General features: G+C 41.8%; 1 protein-coding gene across 10 annotated transcripts in view; it reads left to right on the forward strand.

Moving 5' to 3' along the window:
- The window catches only part of TNRC6C (trinucleotide repeat containing adaptor 6C), an 814117-nt gene that overhangs the window by 673557 nt on the left and 120623 nt on the right, over window positions 1-19937 (forward strand). Inside the window, exon 3 of one of the 10 annotated variants that reach the window (XM_053303821.1) lies at window positions 17354-17429. The exons of the other annotated variants lie outside the window; for them this stretch is intronic. Within the exon in view, the coding sequence (XP_053159796.1) occupies window positions 17417-17429 (13 nt within the window). The 5' untranslated portion in view covers window positions 17354-17416. The remainder of the gene's footprint in view (window positions 1-17353; window positions 17430-19937) is intronic. 10 annotated transcript variants of the gene reach the window in all.

The following is a 19937-nucleotide window of genomic DNA, read 5'->3' on the forward strand; positions in this document are numbered from 1 at the left end:
ACTTGGATCAACAGTGGATGAGCAGCAGTACCATCTCTGGCCAGTGACACTGTACCAAAATACAGTAATTGATTTGGCTTGCAAGCTGCCCTGTTTTTATTTTATTTGCTTGTTTGTTTCTATATTGTTCCATCCAACAGCTCTGGGCAGTTTACAAAACCAAAACAAAATATAATTTTAAAAATCAAACTTAAAACCATATACAATCTAAACAATTCAAACACAGCTTAAAACAGTTAAAACCCTGGAAGGCCAGACCAAAAAAATAAGTGTTAAGGGCTCTCTTAAAGGCCAATAATATTCCTAAACGTTTTCTAAATCACTAATTTCTGCAGAAAGTGCATTCCACAACCCAGGAGCAGCTACAGAGAAAGCCCATTCCCAAGTAGCCCCCAGCCACCCCAGTGGCAGCTAGAGATGGGCCTCCCCAGTTAACCTGTTAGTCTAGGTAGCTGAGCCTTGCCTCCTATCCTGCCAGTTGGAGTCCCCAGGCCCCCTTACAGTTACTCTGTTTTGTGCCATGTACATTGATGATGGCATAGAAATATTAATACTTAAAATGGGAGTTCACAAACTTTGTGTCAACCTCCCCCCCTCTGCTTTTCTAAAGAGTGCCACTGTACAGTGCACCCTCTCCCCACCTTGGTTTTTGTTCTTCTTCCTCCTCTGAGAAATGTATTGCACATCTTCTCTAATGAGAGGTGACTATTTGTGTACCTTTCCAATGTTACTAACCAGAGTTTTGCACAATGTTTAAAATTAAAATGGCAGTGCAGCCTTGAAAAATGTGGGAATCACTGTTCCTGCACCTCCCCGCCCCCCCAGTAACATTCAAAGCTTAAAAGCTTTAGTCTGTATCCCCTTATGGTGGGATAGGAATTGTAAATTCAATAACTTGGCTCTCATAAATCCTCCAATAATCCGGGCAGAGACTACATCTTTGCCTTTTCCCACCTCTTCTCTGTTTTGTTTGAAGAATTGAATTAAGCAAACTACTATGCCTTCCTTCCTTCATTTTTCTAAGGGAAATGCAGCACTGAGCTTCAGTGATTTGCAGAGAGGGCTTGCTGGTTTTGTGTCAGGCCAAAAGGTCATTCAGGAAAATCAATCTCTTAGAATAGCATTGTGTGATGGCTGGAATATAAATTTAGCCCAACTACACAACAGTAGTTGAGGTAGTTGTGATCAAGCATCCTGCAGCTTTATGGTTATTTATCCGCCCACAGTGTATACTTCACTGTGCAATAAAAGAGTTTTTTCTGCAGTAATGTGCTTTGCTTAGTGCATTTTATTAAGATACACCAGCTGTGATGTGCTCAAATGGTTGAAATTTTTGAAATCATGATAGTTTTTGGAAAAATCATTTTAATTTGGAGAAGGGAGGTTGAGTTAACCAGTGAGCTATCAACTGAGTAGAATTGCTGTTTACAAAGGGCGACTTCTGATAGCTATAATCCATTAGTTGCAGTGTGTGAAGAGAGGAGACTTTATTGCATTGTATTGTATTGTGCAGGAGAGGTCATCCTGGGCAAAGTAAGTATTTTTAGTAGCATAGGATGTGATTTTAAGGGCTGCAGTCACACAGATTCTCCATAACGATCTATAGAATGAGATCTGTGCACCCTGTGTAAGTGCAGATGATCACATGAGCTTGACAACAGGCATATTTTAAAATTTGTATAAGAGGTCTTTGGGCATCTTCCCATTCAGTAACTGTGTACAGTGTACATGGTTACAGTGGTAATTGGAAAGCCCTGTCGAAAACATTGCTGCGCTTTGTCACACACACACACACACACACACGTATGTAGTGTTAGTCTGAAGAGACAAGTGCTGTACTTGGTGAAAGATCCTCTCTGCCGTAATGGGGAGGATCTCTTTCCTTGTAGTCAGCAGGGGGTGGAGTTGCATAGCACGTCAGCATGGGACCAAGAATTGTGTACACAGTGCACAGTTTCTGAACACCTGTGCCGGGCTAGGTATAAATATCAAACTATAACATACATACATATTATAACAATACTAAAGGGCACATTATTGTATATAAATAGTTGCAATTCCCTTTAAAATACATAGATACGCTGATCAGAAAAGCACAATATATTTTAAAGGGAAATGCATTGCTTCATATGTGCATGCCATTCACAGATGATAGGATGGATGCACATCTTGTACTCAAAAATCTATACCTGGTTACAAAACATTAGCCAACATGCCATCTTTATACAACTATATTTATTTCATGTTTTAGAAGTTATTGAAAAGCTAAGTTGTATGCATATTTATAAAATTTCTTAAACATATAATTTTGAGTGCCCCCTAGGACATTTTTATATGTAGAGATGTTATATTCTTTTCAGTAGCTTTTAAAAATAGAAACATATAATTTAAATAATGCACTGTGCTTCAATCCAACATACTTTTGTGATACCTTGAAGAAAAGCAGTTCTGAAGGGATCACCTGTGTGCTTCTTCAAGAGCTGTTTTATCTATGAGGCCTTGCTTATAAAATTTGTATCAAAACTATTTTTATAGTATAAATATTTATGTATCATTTTACAAAGATTTGAAACATTTTCCTTTTGTTGAAATGTTGACTTTATTGTAGCTTTAATAAAACGAGCATTCAATTTCCTCCCATTTTGAGTATCGGTAGGATCAACATAGGCATAAAAATAGCATGTGCTCCCTCTGCTGTTTGCTGAAGATTGCTGTTCTGCATTGTTGTTCGTAAGGAAAAGTTGTGACATACAGGATTTTCTTTTTCAGGAGCTGGACATCATGCCGTGTACGCTGTTTGTTTTTCTTGTTTCCCCCTGTATCTTTCCAGATCTTTTTGAGATGGGCCTACCATAGATGTACACAGTACTACAAATGCAGATACACAAAGAGACACTATGCTGTTTCCTAATAATTTCTAACATCTGCTTGTCTGTTTTGATGGCTGCAGTGCATTGAGCAGATTTTTGAAATTCTGTCAGTAGTGACTCCAAGGTTCTATGGGGTAACTTGGAAGCTAATCTTGTGCAAATATTACTGAGATTCCTTATTAGCACTTCAGTAGAAGCTTTCATTTTCCTTTTTTCTAACATTTGTTTCAGTATGCCCTATACTTTGCTGTCTTCTGAATAGATCCTAGCAAATATTACTTCACATATTCTTGTTCTTTACTGGGCAACTTCAACTGAGAATGCTTGTTGTTCCATCCAGTCAGTAGTTGGTGCTTTTGGAAACTCCTTTCCTGGTTTGAAGAATACTAAAATCTGTATCTAAGCTTTAATAAAATTTGAAATGGTTTTACTGCATCATGGAAAACTTTCCTCATCCTTGTCATAATTTGCTTATAAAGCAAAACTGAAACAAATCAAGTTAGTTATATTGCTGCTGCTGCTTAGTGCAAAGCATGTATGTGTCTAAAATCAACTGTACAGAATTTTGAATGAATGAAGTAATAGCATATTATTATTAGTGGTTTTAATAAAACATTTAATTTATTTTAACATTGATGTAATAGAATCTGATTTACTGGGAGTGGCATTTAATTAATTTAATTCAATTTAGAGAGTTAACTCTATTACATATTAGTACAGAAAATTACCTCTGAACAGTCATTTCTCATTGGTGACATGCAATAAGTTAATTTAGCTCTGAGTTCGTTTGGGTACAATGTGAGTTGTGCACGGAGTTGCCATGGTGACGGGTTCTCGAGCAAGAGCTGTCAACTAAAACAACAAATAGAATAAGCTAGCTTTGCACACTGGCACCGTTGTTGTTAGTCTGTAAACACTGACATATGGATTCTGTTTGCTCTATGCTTGATTCTGGTCTCTTTGGTGTTTTCAGGGGAAGCCGCTTGTTTATATGTTTATAATTACTGAAATTGCCCTGGAAGACTTAGTGAATATACCTTTGAAAGCTTGTCTGAACACGTAAAAGAGCGGCTACATCTGCAACGAAGCACAGAATGTTTCATTGCTATGTGTACAACAAATTGAAAGGAGGGTTACTGGACTGGAGAACCGGGCCTGGCTCTTTTTCCTTGAGAATCCCCCCCCCTCCCCATAGCATTTGAGAAATCTAAGAACTGCTGGATCTGCATTCCTAGTGTTCTTGAATAATTTAAATGCTCCTTCCCATATATGTCATTAATGTATGATGGCCCTGCAGACATAAAATTATGTTAGGCTTCAGCTGAATTAATGAAGAGTCCTCCTGATACTGCATCATTCCAAGTTTTCACTGTTAGGCATTAGAATGTCTGGTTTTTTTGCTTTTGTTTTTTAAATGTATTACCAGCAGAGAATGCTGGCAGTATTAATCAGCCAAAGGATACTATTTATGGACCTGGTCCATCTTCTAGTATGCAAGTACTAAGGGCATGAATGGAACTTACAGAGTATTAGGTCTCCATTGTTAATTATTTTTAACATCCATGTAGAGATGTCCTTGTCTAAAAACAAATTGTTTTTGTTTTTGAAAGTTAGAAGCACCAGAAAATGGATTCCCAATTAATTGCTGCAGCAAACCTGTAGATGTTTTTAGTAGGTCTGTGCAACATTGGATTTCTGATATCAGTAGTGGCTCAGATATTGAAGACAATTCCAATCCAATATAGGGAAGTCTGTATCGGATTGGAATTATCCGATATGCTATCAGGGATATTGGGTAAAATATCAGATAAATTTACTGGAATGTCAGAAGACAAAATGGCATCAGAAATAAAAAATGGAGTTTGCATTTCCCCCGTTTGTGGCTCGGGGGAGAGGGGGCGGCGGTGTTGAGAGCTATCTTCTGCCCTCTATCTGCCTGCCTGCACATGTATTTATTTATTTAGGTGATTTAAAATTTATTTTTCTCTAACGACTCTAAAAAGCAACTGGTAGATTCTCAGACGTTACATCACTTCCCTTATGGTTTTTGGATGTGACATTACTTTTTGTTGCGATTCTCAGATGTGAGTGTAATTTCTGGGTTACTTTTAAAAATCCATTAAAAATCAATGGATGGATTGATTTAATTGAAATTAAATATCCAGAGTCCTGCCTGGATTACATTTGTCTAATTTCAAGGCTCTCTGCCAAGCCATGTTTTCCTTCAGATTTAAAAAATAAATTCATTTCCCCATAGACTTCTATGGGGATTTTTACTGATAGTTATCAGATTTCTGACCGGAAATACAGTAATGATACCAATATTCTGAAGGGTCAAAATATCTGATAATGATATCGATCAGATCCGTTACAATATTTCCAATCATACCACAGGCCTAGTTTCTAGTATGAAAAATTTAGTGTGTGTTGTCTGATGAACTGCAGGGGCTACAAACTATTTTACAGTAATCAGCTTTGAGTGGAATGACTACTCCAGATTCCAACCCCAAAAGCGTTTCTAACTATATGTGCAATCAGATTTTCAAGTTTAATTACATTTGCCCAATTTTATTTTAAATATTGACATATTCTTGGTATCATCACATGCCCTAAGTAAGCAAATGCCTGCACCTGATCTTCTTCCCCACCACTTTCAGATCTATCCTTCTCTGACAGCTGGTAGGGCCATTGTTATTATTATTGGTATGATTTCAGCATATGCATAGAAAATATATTTCCCATGACTGGCTAATGATTTGATTGCTGCTTTGATTCCTGTTGGCCCATTCTCTGTGTGTGGATCATGTCAGAGTTGATGTTTGCACAGACATAGAGTGGACTGCTCCAGGAAGTATCAAAGTCACTAAACCTGGCCTTTTATATGTCATGGAATGAACAAACTAAATTCTAAAACTCTCTGGGCAGCTTACTCATTGACATAGATGGTTGCTCTTTTGATGACCTGGCTGAACTGTGGAGCAGAGCAGAATGCTGACCTTGGCAATGAACACAGCTTCTTTTAGGTGTCCTCTGCCTCTGCTTTGGCAACACAGATCCCTCTGCTATACATGGAAGCTGATATCGCTCTGCTGATATGGTAAAAGGTTAGAATGGTGCTGCTCAGCTTGGCTTGGATGAACAATTACAATATAAACATTTTAAAGAGTTATCTGTCATGATGGTGATACTTTCAGTCATCAACCCCCCCCCCCCACTTCTTCTCTCTGTTTTTGGTGCTGTTCAGCATACTTATTCTGGCTGGTGAATGCCTGTTAAGTCTGAGCTGAAATGAGCTTTGTATGATAAATTTGTTCCCTGATTTACAGATAAAATTGCTTGCATCTAACCCTTATTTTATTTAGGACCTGCTTACAGTCAGTGTGTGTGTGTGGGGGGGGCATTATTTAGATGACTCGCACTTGTAACCTAACTATGTAGTGAAATTGCATGCAGGATACAGACTATTAGTTGTGTGAGTTAGATCAATAGCTATCAAATACCTGCAGGGAGAAACTGAAATTTTTGCTGGCTGAGGTTGACATTATTTCCCTTTGGGAAGGCCAAGTTTCATGCACTCTTAAAATAATTGCCCAGCCTTTGCTGAAGAAACTGATTCTACTGACCCAGTTTGGGGCAGGATGGTGGAATGGCCACTCCAGGCTCACTTTGATGACACTGGCTGACATCCCCATTAACAGTGCTCATAAGCAGCAGGGGGGAAATGCATGCACACACTGCAGGCTTCTGAAGCGTGGGTGTGGGTGGGTGCGAGTTTTGCCAGTCCCCCCTTGGGGATATGCTTTTTGGCTACAAAGAGTGCTTCTGAGGGAGGGAGATCAGTGAAAGTCACCCTCTGCTGGCATAAGCATCAATGCTTGAGAAACAGGGCCCCTTGCATCCCCTTGTGGGTGGTTGTTTGATAAAGGTGTGCACCATTGGTAGGGATGTCAGCCGCTAAATTCTTCAGTTTGTTCCACTTCTCTGTTTATATTAGATTTTTAAAAACCTGGTACTGAACCTTCTCTTGTGGCCCTGGTCAATGTTCCCTCTAATCTTTTTCATCTGTGTGTGAAATGAATTTTGTTCTGGGCGGAAGTATCAAGGCAATGTGTGCGCATGTGCTTTCTGAATGGGGCCTTCCTGATTCAGCCTGAGCTGGAACTAAAATTAACTGAGCTGACATAAAAAAACTTGTGAGCATGTACACGCCTTAGAGGGAGCACTAGCCCAGGTTGACAATATGGGAACACTAACAATCAAGACTGGCAAGGGAAGTTGTACCCTATTGATTTTACTAGATCTTTCAGAAGCATCTCATATAATAGGTCTTAAAGTGCTGGTGAATTGAGTGCAAAAACTGACAGCTCCTAAGTATAGCTTATTGGCCCCACTCATTTTTATTAGTAAGATCCCAGATGGTGGAGATAGAGCAGGGCTTGCTTATCCTCTTTATGCCCGTGCTGTGAGGAGTCTTACAAGGCTCCATGCTGATAAATACGAATCTCAAGATTTATGAATTATGATTAATCAGATCTTCACCAGATTCTTCAGTCTCTGTTCTTACACAGTGAGTCCTTTTTCACGACCGAGTGACCTCTTTTAACAGCCCATCATCTTAGCTGGGTTTGCCATTGGGAACCATGCAGCTCTCGGCAGTTCTCACGGGCAGCCAAGCCCAGACATAGCTGCCCTGGCCAAGTCTTGGCTGCTTGTGAGAACAGCCTCAGTGTCTGACTGCAGTGGAGAACTGGATGTAGGTGTTTGAACTGGTGAGGACTGTAGACCAAAACCAAAGTGAACTGTGCTTGACACGCTTATTATACAGCAAAGGTGCATAGCCTACAACCTGAGGAAAATTATTTTTTTTGCAGAGGAAGGAATGCAAAGCAAGAAAACTGTTCACTGCCTTTCCCTTTATTTTGCATGCTTTGTTTGTTTGAACTCCAGAGTATAACTGTATAGGAGTGCCAGAATTCATTCAGGAAATCTTTGATGTAATCCCAAAGGGCAGTAGAAAGTTAGAGTGGTCCCCAAAGAACAACTAGACTATTCTGGTGAGAATAATGGTCCACAGTACAACAGAATGCAAGTCATTACTGCTGGGGGCGGGGGTGAAGTTATTTTGCCTTACAATGAAAACTGGATGTTTCTTAGCCTAATCACCTTTTGGCTTGCATTTGGCATCCTTCACTGGAACTTTAGGCATGATGATGAGTAGGAAGAGATCTCCTCTAATTAAACCTACATTTCTGGATCTCAGTCTAAAGCATGCACATCACTGGATGGGCACTAATTTATTTAGCATTTCACAGAACAGTTTCTTTCTAGCAAAACAAAAGGGTCTGTTTATTCTGTAATGTTAAAAACTAGGTAGGTTTATAATGCAGGGGGCAGGGATATAATTTTGTAACGGGCGTTAACATCTGTATATGTAATCATGCCAGAGACTAGCCATCATTCAGCTGTATAAGAAATACTTGCAGTTTTTTGGTTGGGGGAAATGAGGTAATTGATCCCTAAACATTGTGCAAATCAAACATCTATATATTCTCCTAGATGTGCCTCAGCCTTTGTGGGGATGCGTCCCGGCAACCCAGCTGATTGGCTGGGCAGTGGAGCGGAGGGATGCACCTGATTGGCTGAGGCGCGTCTCAGTGGTGGAGGACAGAGGCAGCGGCGGGCCTTGCCGGGCCATGGAGGCCAGGGCGGCGGCAGGCCTGGCCCGGCCGGGGAGGCCAGCGGTGGCAAGGGCCCTGGCCCGGCCGCGGAGGCCAGCCGCAGAGGCCAGCGGCGGCCCAGCCCGGCCGTGGAGGCCGGCGGCGGGCCTGGCCCGAACACGGAGGCCGGCAGCGGCGGAAGTAGTGGGCCAGGCAGCGGATCCGGCCCGGCCGCTGAGGTGAGGAGGCAGTGGCGGCGGGCCCGGATGCCAGGTGGCGGCACTCGGCCAGGCCGGAGACTGGGGCGGGGGCGGGGGGGGAGAGGCGGCGGATCCGGCCCAGCGTGGAGGCCAGGCGAGAAGGTGGTGGCGGCCCGGCCGGAGACTGGGGCGGGGGGGAAGAGGTTGCGGCCCCAAAAAAAGCACAGATGCTCTGTGCGGGGGTCGGCTTGTTTGAATTTCAGTGGGTCTGCTTTGAATAGTTTTCCTCAGTTTGTCAGACAATATCTGAACCAGAACTGAGCTGGAGAGTAGGGATGTGCATGGAACTGGTGGGGGCCAGTTTGAAGGCGGGGGGGATAACTTTAAGGGTGGGGGAGTGTGCACATATGTCCCCTAGCCACATTTCCCCTGCCGGCGCTCACGTAAAAACTGGTCTGGCAGGGCAGCAGCATACCTCCCTGCCACCCCGTCCTCTCCTGTGACCAGAAGTAACCTTTGTGCATGTGTATGTTGGTACGTGCATGTGCACACACACACTCCTGGGCTAATTCCTGTCAGAGAAGAGGATAGGGCGGCAGGGAGGTACGCTGCCACCCCGCTGGACCGTTTTTTAATCGAGCACTGGCAGGGGAAATGCGGCCGGAGCAGGAGGGAGTGCAACCTCCCCTGCCATTTAAGTTATCTTCTCCCCGCCTTTGAACCTTTTGAACCATTTGAACCTGTTCAGAGGCCTGTAAAAGAGAACTATATCTGGTTCTCCGGAACATTCAGCAGCTTCCTATAGCCTTCCGAGCACAACTTAATGTATAGGCAAAATGAGGACATCCAGAAGAAAGTTCTGTCTTCAGAACTTTGGGTGTTGCTAGAAAAAACAGAATGCAACAAAAACAACCTATCATGAAGAAATCCTGCAACCCTGGTCTTTTCTTGTGTGTCCATAATCCCATAGCTAAGTGTCTTTCTTTACTTGGAAGCAGAATCTGTCCCTGTACATCAGCATTCTGAAGGTTGTGTCAAGGATAGGCACTCGTTTCCATAAGGACAGTTATTGATGAGGCAATAGGAAATGTGCTATCAGAAAAGCTAAACTAGTTAACAAAGAAAGAAACTGATAAGTTCTCTATCCAGATAGCAACCCTGGTTCCATATGTTCTACCAAGATTCAATATAGATAGCAAGATAGTAGCATCTCCAGGGATCCTGAAGAGATGCAGAAATAATGGATTTTTAAAAGCCAAGTTTTAAGAAGGCTGTTAGCATAGAAAGTGTAAGTAAAAGCATAATGTTTAGAGCTTTCGAAATAACGTGCAACACATTAAACCCTATTCTTAGTGTGCTTGCATTTATATGCTTGAGGGAGGATAAGAAAGGTAGATTTAAGTGAAAATGTGTAATTTGTACAGAATGATAGGAAGCTCTCGCTATGAAAAATGTGATTTGTGACTCATTCATTGTGGAGCCTATAAGTTACCATTGCTTCCTCATAAAGCATTGGTATCCCACTGATGGTTTTAAATTCTTTCTGGATGACATATTTTCAAGCAGCTTTTCTGGCACCAAAATTAGGCATTAATTTGTCTGAATCAAAGCTGCTGAATAGATGGCAAATAAATTTCACTGTTTTATAATAGCCATTTAGGATGGGTAGTTATCTACCAACTTCATTTGATGTTCATATGTCTTGGTGTGCGCTTCTAGAATAAATTATGCTTCACACCTTGAGGCCCATTAAAAGGTATTCAGATGAGAACTAGCTAAACTGATGAGTTGTCCCTCTGATTTAAGACCTGCAGATAGAAGTGTGTGTGTGAGAGAGAGAGAGAGAGAGAGAGAGAGAGAGAGAGAGAGAGAGAGAGAGAGAGAGCGTGTATAGGGGGAGGGAGAGGGAGAAATTATTATTAAATTAGAACTAGGAGGACATCACTCTGGAAACAAGTCTGTATATAGAAAATAAGATCCCTCTTGGATTTGCTGTACCCTGTATAACTACAATATATCAGGGCTTGCAGAACTGTGTAGTTTCAATGTGCATGTGTGTGATTTATATTGACGTGCCTATTCTTCATCTTCATGCACAGCAAAGTGGGGTCCATTTGGCTCAGGAGTAGGGTTTTGTTTGAAAGTTAAGCCACTCCTCTTTTAGATCTGAGCCATGTGCTTTTATTCTATCATGAAAAAGTTGGAAAATTGCATTCTAACTGATTTTCTAGAGGCACCCAAATGAGTGATGGAGGGAAGGAGCCAGACTTGAGATTAGATTTTTAATTGTTTGTAGAAAGCATCAGTGTGTGTTGGTTTGTCTGGAGAGAGTGAAAGAGTGCGTGCGCGCTCATGTGTGCATGTGCATGAAAAACAACTGGGAGGGTGATCACTTTATTGGCTCAAACCTACATTGACTATTTTAATGAAAGGCAGTATATACATTTAACAATTTAAAAATAAATTGATAAGAGCTGAAATCTTTAGTGATCTTCACCAGCAGTATTCCATTGCTTCCGTAGGTGTATGCTACCACTTGGATGCTCACCTGGAGTCAAAGCTTCTTGCCCCAAGTGGGCAAGTAAGTGACAAATGGCATGAGGGAGATAATCCCCTAGAAGTGTTTGGCTGTACAGGAGCCTGCAGAACATAAGAACAGCCCTGCTGGATCAGGCCCAAGGCCCATCTAGTCCAGCATCCTGTTTCGCACAGTGGCCCACCATAGGGAAGCTCTCTCTTGCTGTTACTCCCCTGCAGCTGGTACTCAGAGGCATCCTGCCTTTGAGGCTGGAGGTGGCCCACAGCCCTCCGACTATTAGCCGTTGATAGACCTTAAGCCATTGATAGACCATAAGTTGAGTGTGAGGGCTAAAGTTGGTGTGTAAATGTAATATTTGGAAAACTTCCTCATAAATTAATAAGAACATGAATTTAAATGTATTTTTACTACACCACATCCCTGCAGAAAAATTGTAGGGAAACGTTTATTTGAAGTTATTGAATAGGCACTTCTGAGGGGACTCTCACACTACATTCATTCATGAGGACTTATTTTTTGCAAATGGGCCAAATGTAAGGATTTTTAAAATGTAGTGCTTTCAGGAAAATAACAGCAACAACATGAGCATGGTTTATCCAAATGTTAGGGATCATAGTGGCTCTACTACCTGATCAGAGAAGAACATTTGAAAGTGGTAGCTCTTTTATGTTTAGCAGAGGAGGAGCAACCGTCCCTGTTCAACCAAACATAGCATCCCTCTTAGTGGCTATTGCTGGCATCCCCCCTGTGTTTCTTTATAGATTGCGAGCCTCTTTGGGAAGAGAACTATCTTCTCATTCCTTTTGCTCTGAAAACTGCTTTGAGAACTCATCGTTGATGATGCTGATGGAGAGGTGTGTGTGTTCTTAATAAATAACTCATGGTAGTTCTAGGTGGCACTTAAATCAGCTTTGGTTGGTAGACAGCCTCTTTTAACTCCCTAAGCATTCCTATGTAGAAAGAAGATCCTTTTGACTTCAGTGGAACTGACTTCTTTGCAGCATGCTGAAGACTGAGGTTTTAAGTGTTGAGTCTACAAATTAGAACTCATGGTCATTTATTGGCACTATTCCAGAGTAAGAGACTTGAGGATTACAACTGAAATCTTTGAAGTAATAGGGTTGAGACTATATCTGCAAGCATTGATCCTTTGTTGAAGGCACTGCTTCTAGTTGCATCTCATGTGAATCAAATTGTTTTGTCAAATATAACATTTCATTTTGCACATTATGGCTTTGAGATTTTCTATGTGCAGAGGGAGATAGCGGAGCAACACCTCTTACATCTAAAATAAAACATTACCTCTTATGTAACCTTTGTGATATCTTCACTTGTACCAGCAGATGTCACTGTTGTCAAACTTGAGAGTTTAGTAGACAAAGGAAGTAATTTTCTGAATAAAAAAAATCACCATTTCAAAGTGGAATGGGGGGAAAATAGGCATTTCCATTATAAAACTGTTTTCTTGCTCTTTAAAAATAGAACTTATTTTTTAAAAAAATCAGACCATTCTGCTTAGTTCCAGTGTTTCAGCTGAACTGGGTAAGTTCTTGTCTTTGTATCTAGCTTCAGTGTTGGGTTGGGGGTGGGGGACACCTCCGTGTGGGTGTGATAATCTTCTTGGGTTTATTGAAAAGGTGTTTCCTCTTCCTGTTTCAAGGTTGCTTTAACAACCTCTTTCTCTACACATCGTACACATACAGTTTTGGGCACGAAGGAAGTGGCTTCATTAAGGTTGAGTGGAGGAGGGGGAAGGAGAAGGGGGGGAATTGCCCATTTGATTGGTTGGATGAATAGCTCTGATTTATGGGATCCATCTGTTTCCTGTAATGAATTCATAAACCCATCAAACAATGACCCAAACCAATTACGGGGGGTGGGGGGAATACATTGGCATGCTATGTTTAATGCAGTGAGGCACTTGCATTGTATAATCAAAAATTCTTCTCACATACAGCACTTTGTAATGGAGCTGCTGTGTTTAATGGAAGCTGTAAATAAATCCTGTCACAGCAGCAGCCAAGAATGCATTGCTGGATTTAACCATTCCTCTCCCAGAGTACTGCCTCATGCTGCACTCGTCTTTCCTTCTTTCTATGAACAAACACAAGGTCTTTTGCAAATTTGGGGGCAAAGTGGGGCATGTTAGGGTTTTCGACATCGGTTTGGAGGCTAGAAATATAAAACAGCCAAAAATCAGCATTGTATGCTCATGCAGTTTCTTTCACTTCGGTACGCATTCCTTCCTTCTGTCACAGAAATGTGCTTAAAAGCTTTTGTAGTAATTGAAATCTGGGTGACTGATCCCATTCATTGCAGCAATAAAATCCATACACAATTTCTTAATGCTTTTGTGTAAAGTTGGGATTCCTGTGAGATTGTAATCATTAAAAAGCATATGTAAGTAATTATTGGATTTGTTTCTCTAAAATTGGATTAGGAAGTTAGATACCATTAAGTATAGAGAGATTATTAGCAGTGAGCAATTTGTTTAGAATGTGGAAAGCTTTTGCAGTATATTGCAAACATATATCTGTCACCAAAATCCAAGCAATATTGTGTTCCCCCCCCCCACTTTCTGCTCTCTTACATCACAATCTGCTGCTGCCCTGTTTATCTGGAAAAAGGAAGTCTTCAATTCTTGAATGTAGTTTGGAAACTAAAATTGTGCATTAAAATGCTATCATTTAGAAAGGAACAAAGCAGTACTCAATGCGGACTGATCTTGTGGACGGCATCATGACGATACAAGACTAGATTTCATTTTCCGTATCTCCGGCAGCTGTTTAAATGACAACAGCCATGGCAATATATTACCATCAGGTGAAAGGGTAGACAGGCAGCCTCTTGTGTAACTGGCAAGGTCTTTTTGTAGATTGGCAGATTGGCCCTTGGGGCTGATTAAATGTGTAGTGCACAGCATTTTAGTGTTGTAGTCAGCCTCCACTGACCACAGCCACTACCGCATAGTATGCTTTCATTCTGTAAACTTTGTTAGGAGGGAAAGAGAGTGAGTATGGTCAAAAGAAAGCTATCATTTCTAAAATGTGTAGTTTGAATCAAGAAAGGTGCTCTCAAACAATTGACAATTTATAAGGCAGTTGTTGGATCTGCTACAGTAAAGAAGCATTAGCAAAGCTAATGCCTTCACTCAAAGCAGCAGGCATTTTCCCACAATGCAGCAGCAAATCTCCAAGGCTACTTAGCTGGCAGTAGGGACTGTTATAAAATTGCATGTAAAGGATTTTATTTTAGTGTGTGTTACAACTTGATGCTTTGTTACTTTAGAATACCTTATGCAAATCATTGTAGTACTTGATATCCAGAACAGCAGGGTAATTTGGAATCAAGCCATTTGTGATCTGTAAGGTTTTAATTTATCTTGGGATTGTAGCTGAATGCCTCAGTTCCAAATTCCATAATCATGTGAACTTTATTTTTGGCAGGAGGACTTCCTTATTAAACAGTTATCTGCCTTTTACTGAGTTGGAGAAAGGGCTGTGTTGAAGAATACATTCAGAAACCCTTTATAGATTGTTGGACAATATTAGCCCCCATAAATAATGTTCAAGGACATTAATTCTAAGTTAGTAGGCTGATTACTCCTTTATTCCTAACTAGTGCTGTCAACTGATTAGCTTTTTAATCATTTTATGGCTTTTAACTGATTGATTATATTTAAATATGTTTACATATTTTAATACCCCATTGATTGTGTCTTTACAAAGACATTAAAGGAATGGCACCTTTTATTTTAAGCATGAAAATGTAACTTTTGTTTGTGTATATACTCATTGTTAAAAGGGGGGAAATTGGGAGGTGTTTTTTATCAAGTGCTTTTGAGTCTAATAAATAATTGGAGCCAAAGTACAGCAAAAATAAACAAGTTCAAGTGCCATCAGTATTCTTTTTAATGCAGATTTAAAAGATATATTGGCATTGAATTCAACTCTGGTGGTAGCTTCAGTACTTGTAGTTCTTATTGTTGAGATTTTATTTATATATTAAATGTTTATACCTCCTCACCCAGATGGCTCTACATGGTGCACATAAATAAAACAGATAAAAGCAAAATAAATAACCCATTAAAAACTATTAAAATTAAAACAGTTTAAAGTCATTTTAAAATAACTAAATAGCAGGCTAAAAAAATGTGTTTACACAACTTTTTAAAAGGCTGGCAAAGACCTTAAACCTCTAATATCTATAGGGAGCTCATTCCGCAGCTTGGGAGCAGCTACAGAGAAGGCCTAGTTCCAAGTTGCTGCCAGATGAGCTGGCAACAGCCAGAAATGGACCTTTCTCAATGACCTTAATGTGCAATGGGAATTATGCCGAAGAAGGTGCTCTCCCAGGTAACCCAGTCCTAGGCCATTTAGGGCTTTGAAGGTAATTACCAGCACTTTGTATTTTGCCTGGAAATATATTGGTAGTCGATGCAACTGTTTTAAAATAGGCATAATTTGGTCTCTCCAAGAAACCCCAGAGACCAATCTGGCTACTGCACTAACTGAAGTTTCCAAACTTACATACAAAAGCTGCCCCATAGCGTGCATTGCTGTAGTCAAGCCCAGAGATTACCAGTGAGTGAACCACAGTTTTGAGATCAGTATCTTCAAGGAACCGACGTAGCTGTTGTATCAACCAAAGTTGATAGAAAATGCTCCTGGCCATAGCCTCAACCTGAGACACCAGAGTGAAGCCTGGGTCTAGAGGCACTCCCAAACTACATACATGTTCCTTTGGGGGCACTGTTCCCTCTAAGGTGTGCACATGTGCATGCGCTCACACATTTTCTGATGTCCGCTCCGGTTGAATCAGGAAGGCCCCACTTCGAATGCATGTGCACACACACTGCCTTGATACTGCCACCCAGAATAAAACTCATTCCACACACAGATGAAAAAAATTAGAGAGAACACTGTTTGGTGGGGAGTGCAACCCCATCCAGAATAGGAAGTTCTGTCATGTCCCTTGAATCTTGACCCCTTACCATAAGTACCTCCCATCTTTTTTGGATTCAGTTTCATGCGCACACCTTATTATCCCCAATCCATCCCATTACCACTTGTAGGCAGGCATTTAGGGGGACTGTGCCATTTCCTGATAATGGTGTCATGGAGAAATAGATTTGGATATCATCAGTTTATTGATAACACCCTGCTCCAAATCCCCTGATGATCTCACCCAGCGGTTTCATGTAAAAAGCACCAGAGATAGGATGGAGCCCTGAGGGACACCATTCAATCATTTCACAGAGCAGCTGTCTCCATGCAACTCTGTCTGGAAATTTCCTGAGATATAGGAACGGAACCACTGCAAAGCAGTACCACCTATTCCCAAATCTCTTGTATGATCTAGAAGGCTACCATTGTTGATAGTATTGAAAGCTGCAAAGGGATCCAAGAGAACCAACAGTCACACTCCCTTTATCGATTTCTTGATAAAGATCATCCATCAGGCCGACCAAGTCTGTCTCAACCCCATAGTCTGCTCTAATGCCAGTTTGAAATGAGTCGAGGTAAACAGTGTTCTCCACAACGCTGGAGTTGATCAGCCACCACCCTCTTGATAACCTTGCCTAAACCAGGGGAGGTTGGAGACCAGTCTGTAGTTATCTATCACTGAGGGCTCTAGGGCAGACCTTTAAAGTAAAGATCTCACAATCGCCTCCTTTAAACATGGAGGCATCCTGCTCTCCCTCAGTGAGGCATAGTGAGGAATAAAAGCTATAGTTCCTTTTTCAAAGGCAAATTGTCTCCTATTTTTGCATACCAATGGAAAATAAAACACCTCTTCTTTTTATATATTATTAGATTCAGAACTAGGGATATGTTATGTATGCCTTCTGCATCATCTTCTAGGAATCCTAGAAGAGTGCCAGTGACATTGAGATTAACACTAATTGTTGTTTCAATGAAATATGATGTATAGATCATTGACAGGCCTAAGCAAGGAATTTAGTACACTACTGTTTGCCCCCACCTTGATACATTTTATCATGTTTAGATTATTTAGGGCTTGCCTATACTAGGAGAATTAGTAAAGGGCAATTGCTTTGTTCATAATCCTATCTTTCTCCTTCAGGAAATTCAAGTTGAAGATGAATCTTGAACAGTGCACACTTTTGACATTATCTGATCTGAACCTATGCTGGAAGAAGGTTATTATCTTTAAAATCAGGAATCCACAAATTTAGATGTGGATCACTAACCAGCCATTATTTGTGGTTGCCATGAAACTGCTCTTCTCCCAGATTCTTTCCTAGCACACAGGCAGAGGGCTTAGGAGAGAAGCAGGCCTTCTGTCATTTGCATTGAGATATGGAGATTGCAAGAAATGGGGGGGCTCTCTCATGGGGGGAGCTCTCTCATACCGCTGTGAAAGGATTCCTGCTGCTTCTTGCTTTCTCAGAAGCAGCAGTGGGAATGAGACCTCTGGTGAGAAGATCTGTGCGATGCTGGGTTGTCTTGCTCACCAGAGGAATGGATGAACTGGCAAGTGAATTTGTAGCTGCCTGTTTAAAATCACTCATCTAGCACTTCTACTACAAGAGAGCTTTTCTTTCTGGGATATATTTTTTGGCCTTTTGAGTTGTTGCATTTGTTCACACGTATGGTGATATGTTTGGTATATAGTGCTTTGCAGGAATTCTAAGAAAAATGCTTCCAAAGAACTATGTTAATGGGGGCATCTCCTCCCTTATCTTAGGAGTTCAAATCCTGTTACTAAGGACTCAGAGTATTAGAAAAGTTACCTCAAACAGAGGTGCCCTTCCCTCTGTCCCGTCCTCCATGCCTGGCGGGGGGGGGATGTCCTGCCAGATGCTGGGGTGGCCGTTCCACTGCTGGCACACTTTGCACCGGGTGGCCGAGCACACAACTGTGCTGAAGGTGGTTACCCTCTTTATCTCCTTGTGCGCAGCTGGGAGTGGGTTGGGGGGGGGGGTTGGATGCAGGTCTGCCTGTAGCCAGCCCGCAGCTGCCTACCTCCGCAGCGGCTGTAGCCGTGGGCTTGGCAGGGTGACACGACCAGGAGCAGGCAAGCCACCTGAGTTGTGTCCCTGCATCTGCGCAGTGCGAGTGAGCACATGCCACACGCATCATACAAGTCAGTGTGCAAGGGAGCAGAGCATGCTGTGAGGGAGCACTAGCAGGGCTCTAGTGAGGCCCTCTGGGTGTTCTCTGTGTCTGCGGCTCTGGAGGTGAGACAGAGGCAGGTGGCCACAAGGCAGAGGCCACTGAGTGAGTCGCTGACTCTCTGACTGCCCCATGTCCCTCTCAGAGGCTCTGTGGCAGTGAGGCGGCCAGCCCAGCAGACATGTGGAGCCAGCCAGCCAGCCAGCGCATGTCTCCCTTGCTTGGTGGGTTGCCAACCGCACTTCAGTTCTGAGTGAGAACTGAACAACAAGTCAACTGAGTTCTCATGTTATGCTAGGGGTTGGGGTCTTGGAGTGTGGAGGGGTGTAGAGGGAGTGTACTGGGACTTGAAAAGGAACCTGTTGCTTCTTTATGATATGTTTTCTGGGTGCTTTTTTGTGTGGGGGTGCAGTACTGAGTTCTCATGTTATGCTGGGGGTTCAGGTCTTAAGAATACATTACACACGTGGACAAATGTGTTGGTACTCCTCCATGAAAAAAGAAGAACCCACAGTTGTCTCTGAAATAACTTGAAACTGACATACGTAATTGGCACCCATCATTGTTCATTCCACATTTAACAAAAAATTAGACTTTGCTTTAGAGTTTTGATGCAACAGGATATTTTAAATAATAACACAAATGAAAATGGCAGGGACAAAAATGGTGAGACCCTTCACCTAATATTTTGTTGCACAACCTTTAGAGGCAATCACTGCAAACAAGCAATTCCTGTAGCTCTCAATGAGACTTCTGTGCCTGTCAACAGGTAGTTTGGCCCACTCTTCCTGAGCAAACTGCTCCAGCTGTGTCAGGTTTGAAGGGTGCCTTCTCCAGACTGCATGTTTCAGTTCTTTCCATAGATGTTCAATAGGATTCAAATCAGGGCTCATAAAAGGCCTCTTTAGAATAGTCCCATGTTTTGTTCTTAGCCATTCTTGGGTGCTTTTATCTGTACTTTTGGGGTCATTATCCTGTTGGAGGATCCATGACCTGCGACTGAGACAGAGCTTTCTGACACTGGGCAGTATGTTTTGCTCTAGGATGTCTTGATAGTCTTGAGATTTCATTGTTCCCTGCACAGACTCGAGCCCCCCATGCCAGACGCAGCAAAGCAGCCCCAAAACATAACTGAGCCTCCTCCATGTTTCACAGTAGGTATGGTGTTCTTTTCTTTGAAAACTTCATTTTTTCATCTGTGGACATAGTGCTGATGTGACTTGCCCAAAAGCTCCAGTTTTGTCTCATCTGTCACAATGCTTCTGGGAAAAGGACATTTTCCCAGAAGCATTGTGGCTTGTCAATATGCATTTTAGCAAATTCCATTCTGGCTTTTTGATGTTTTTCTTTCAGCAGTGGAATCCTCCTGGGTCTTCTTCCACTGAGCCCACTGTCACTCAAAAAGCGACGGATGGTACAATCAGACACTGATGGACCTTGACCTTGGAGTTCAGCTTGTATCTCTTTGGAAGTTGTTTTTGGCTTTTTGTCTACCATTCTCACTATCCTTCTGCCCATTCTGTGGTCAATTT

The sequence above is a fragment of the Hemicordylus capensis genome, chromosome 2 (genome assembly GCF_027244095.1).
Source record: "Hemicordylus capensis ecotype Gifberg chromosome 2, rHemCap1.1.pri, whole genome shotgun sequence".
NCBI lineage: Eukaryota > Metazoa > Chordata > Lepidosauria > Squamata > Cordylidae > Hemicordylus > Hemicordylus capensis.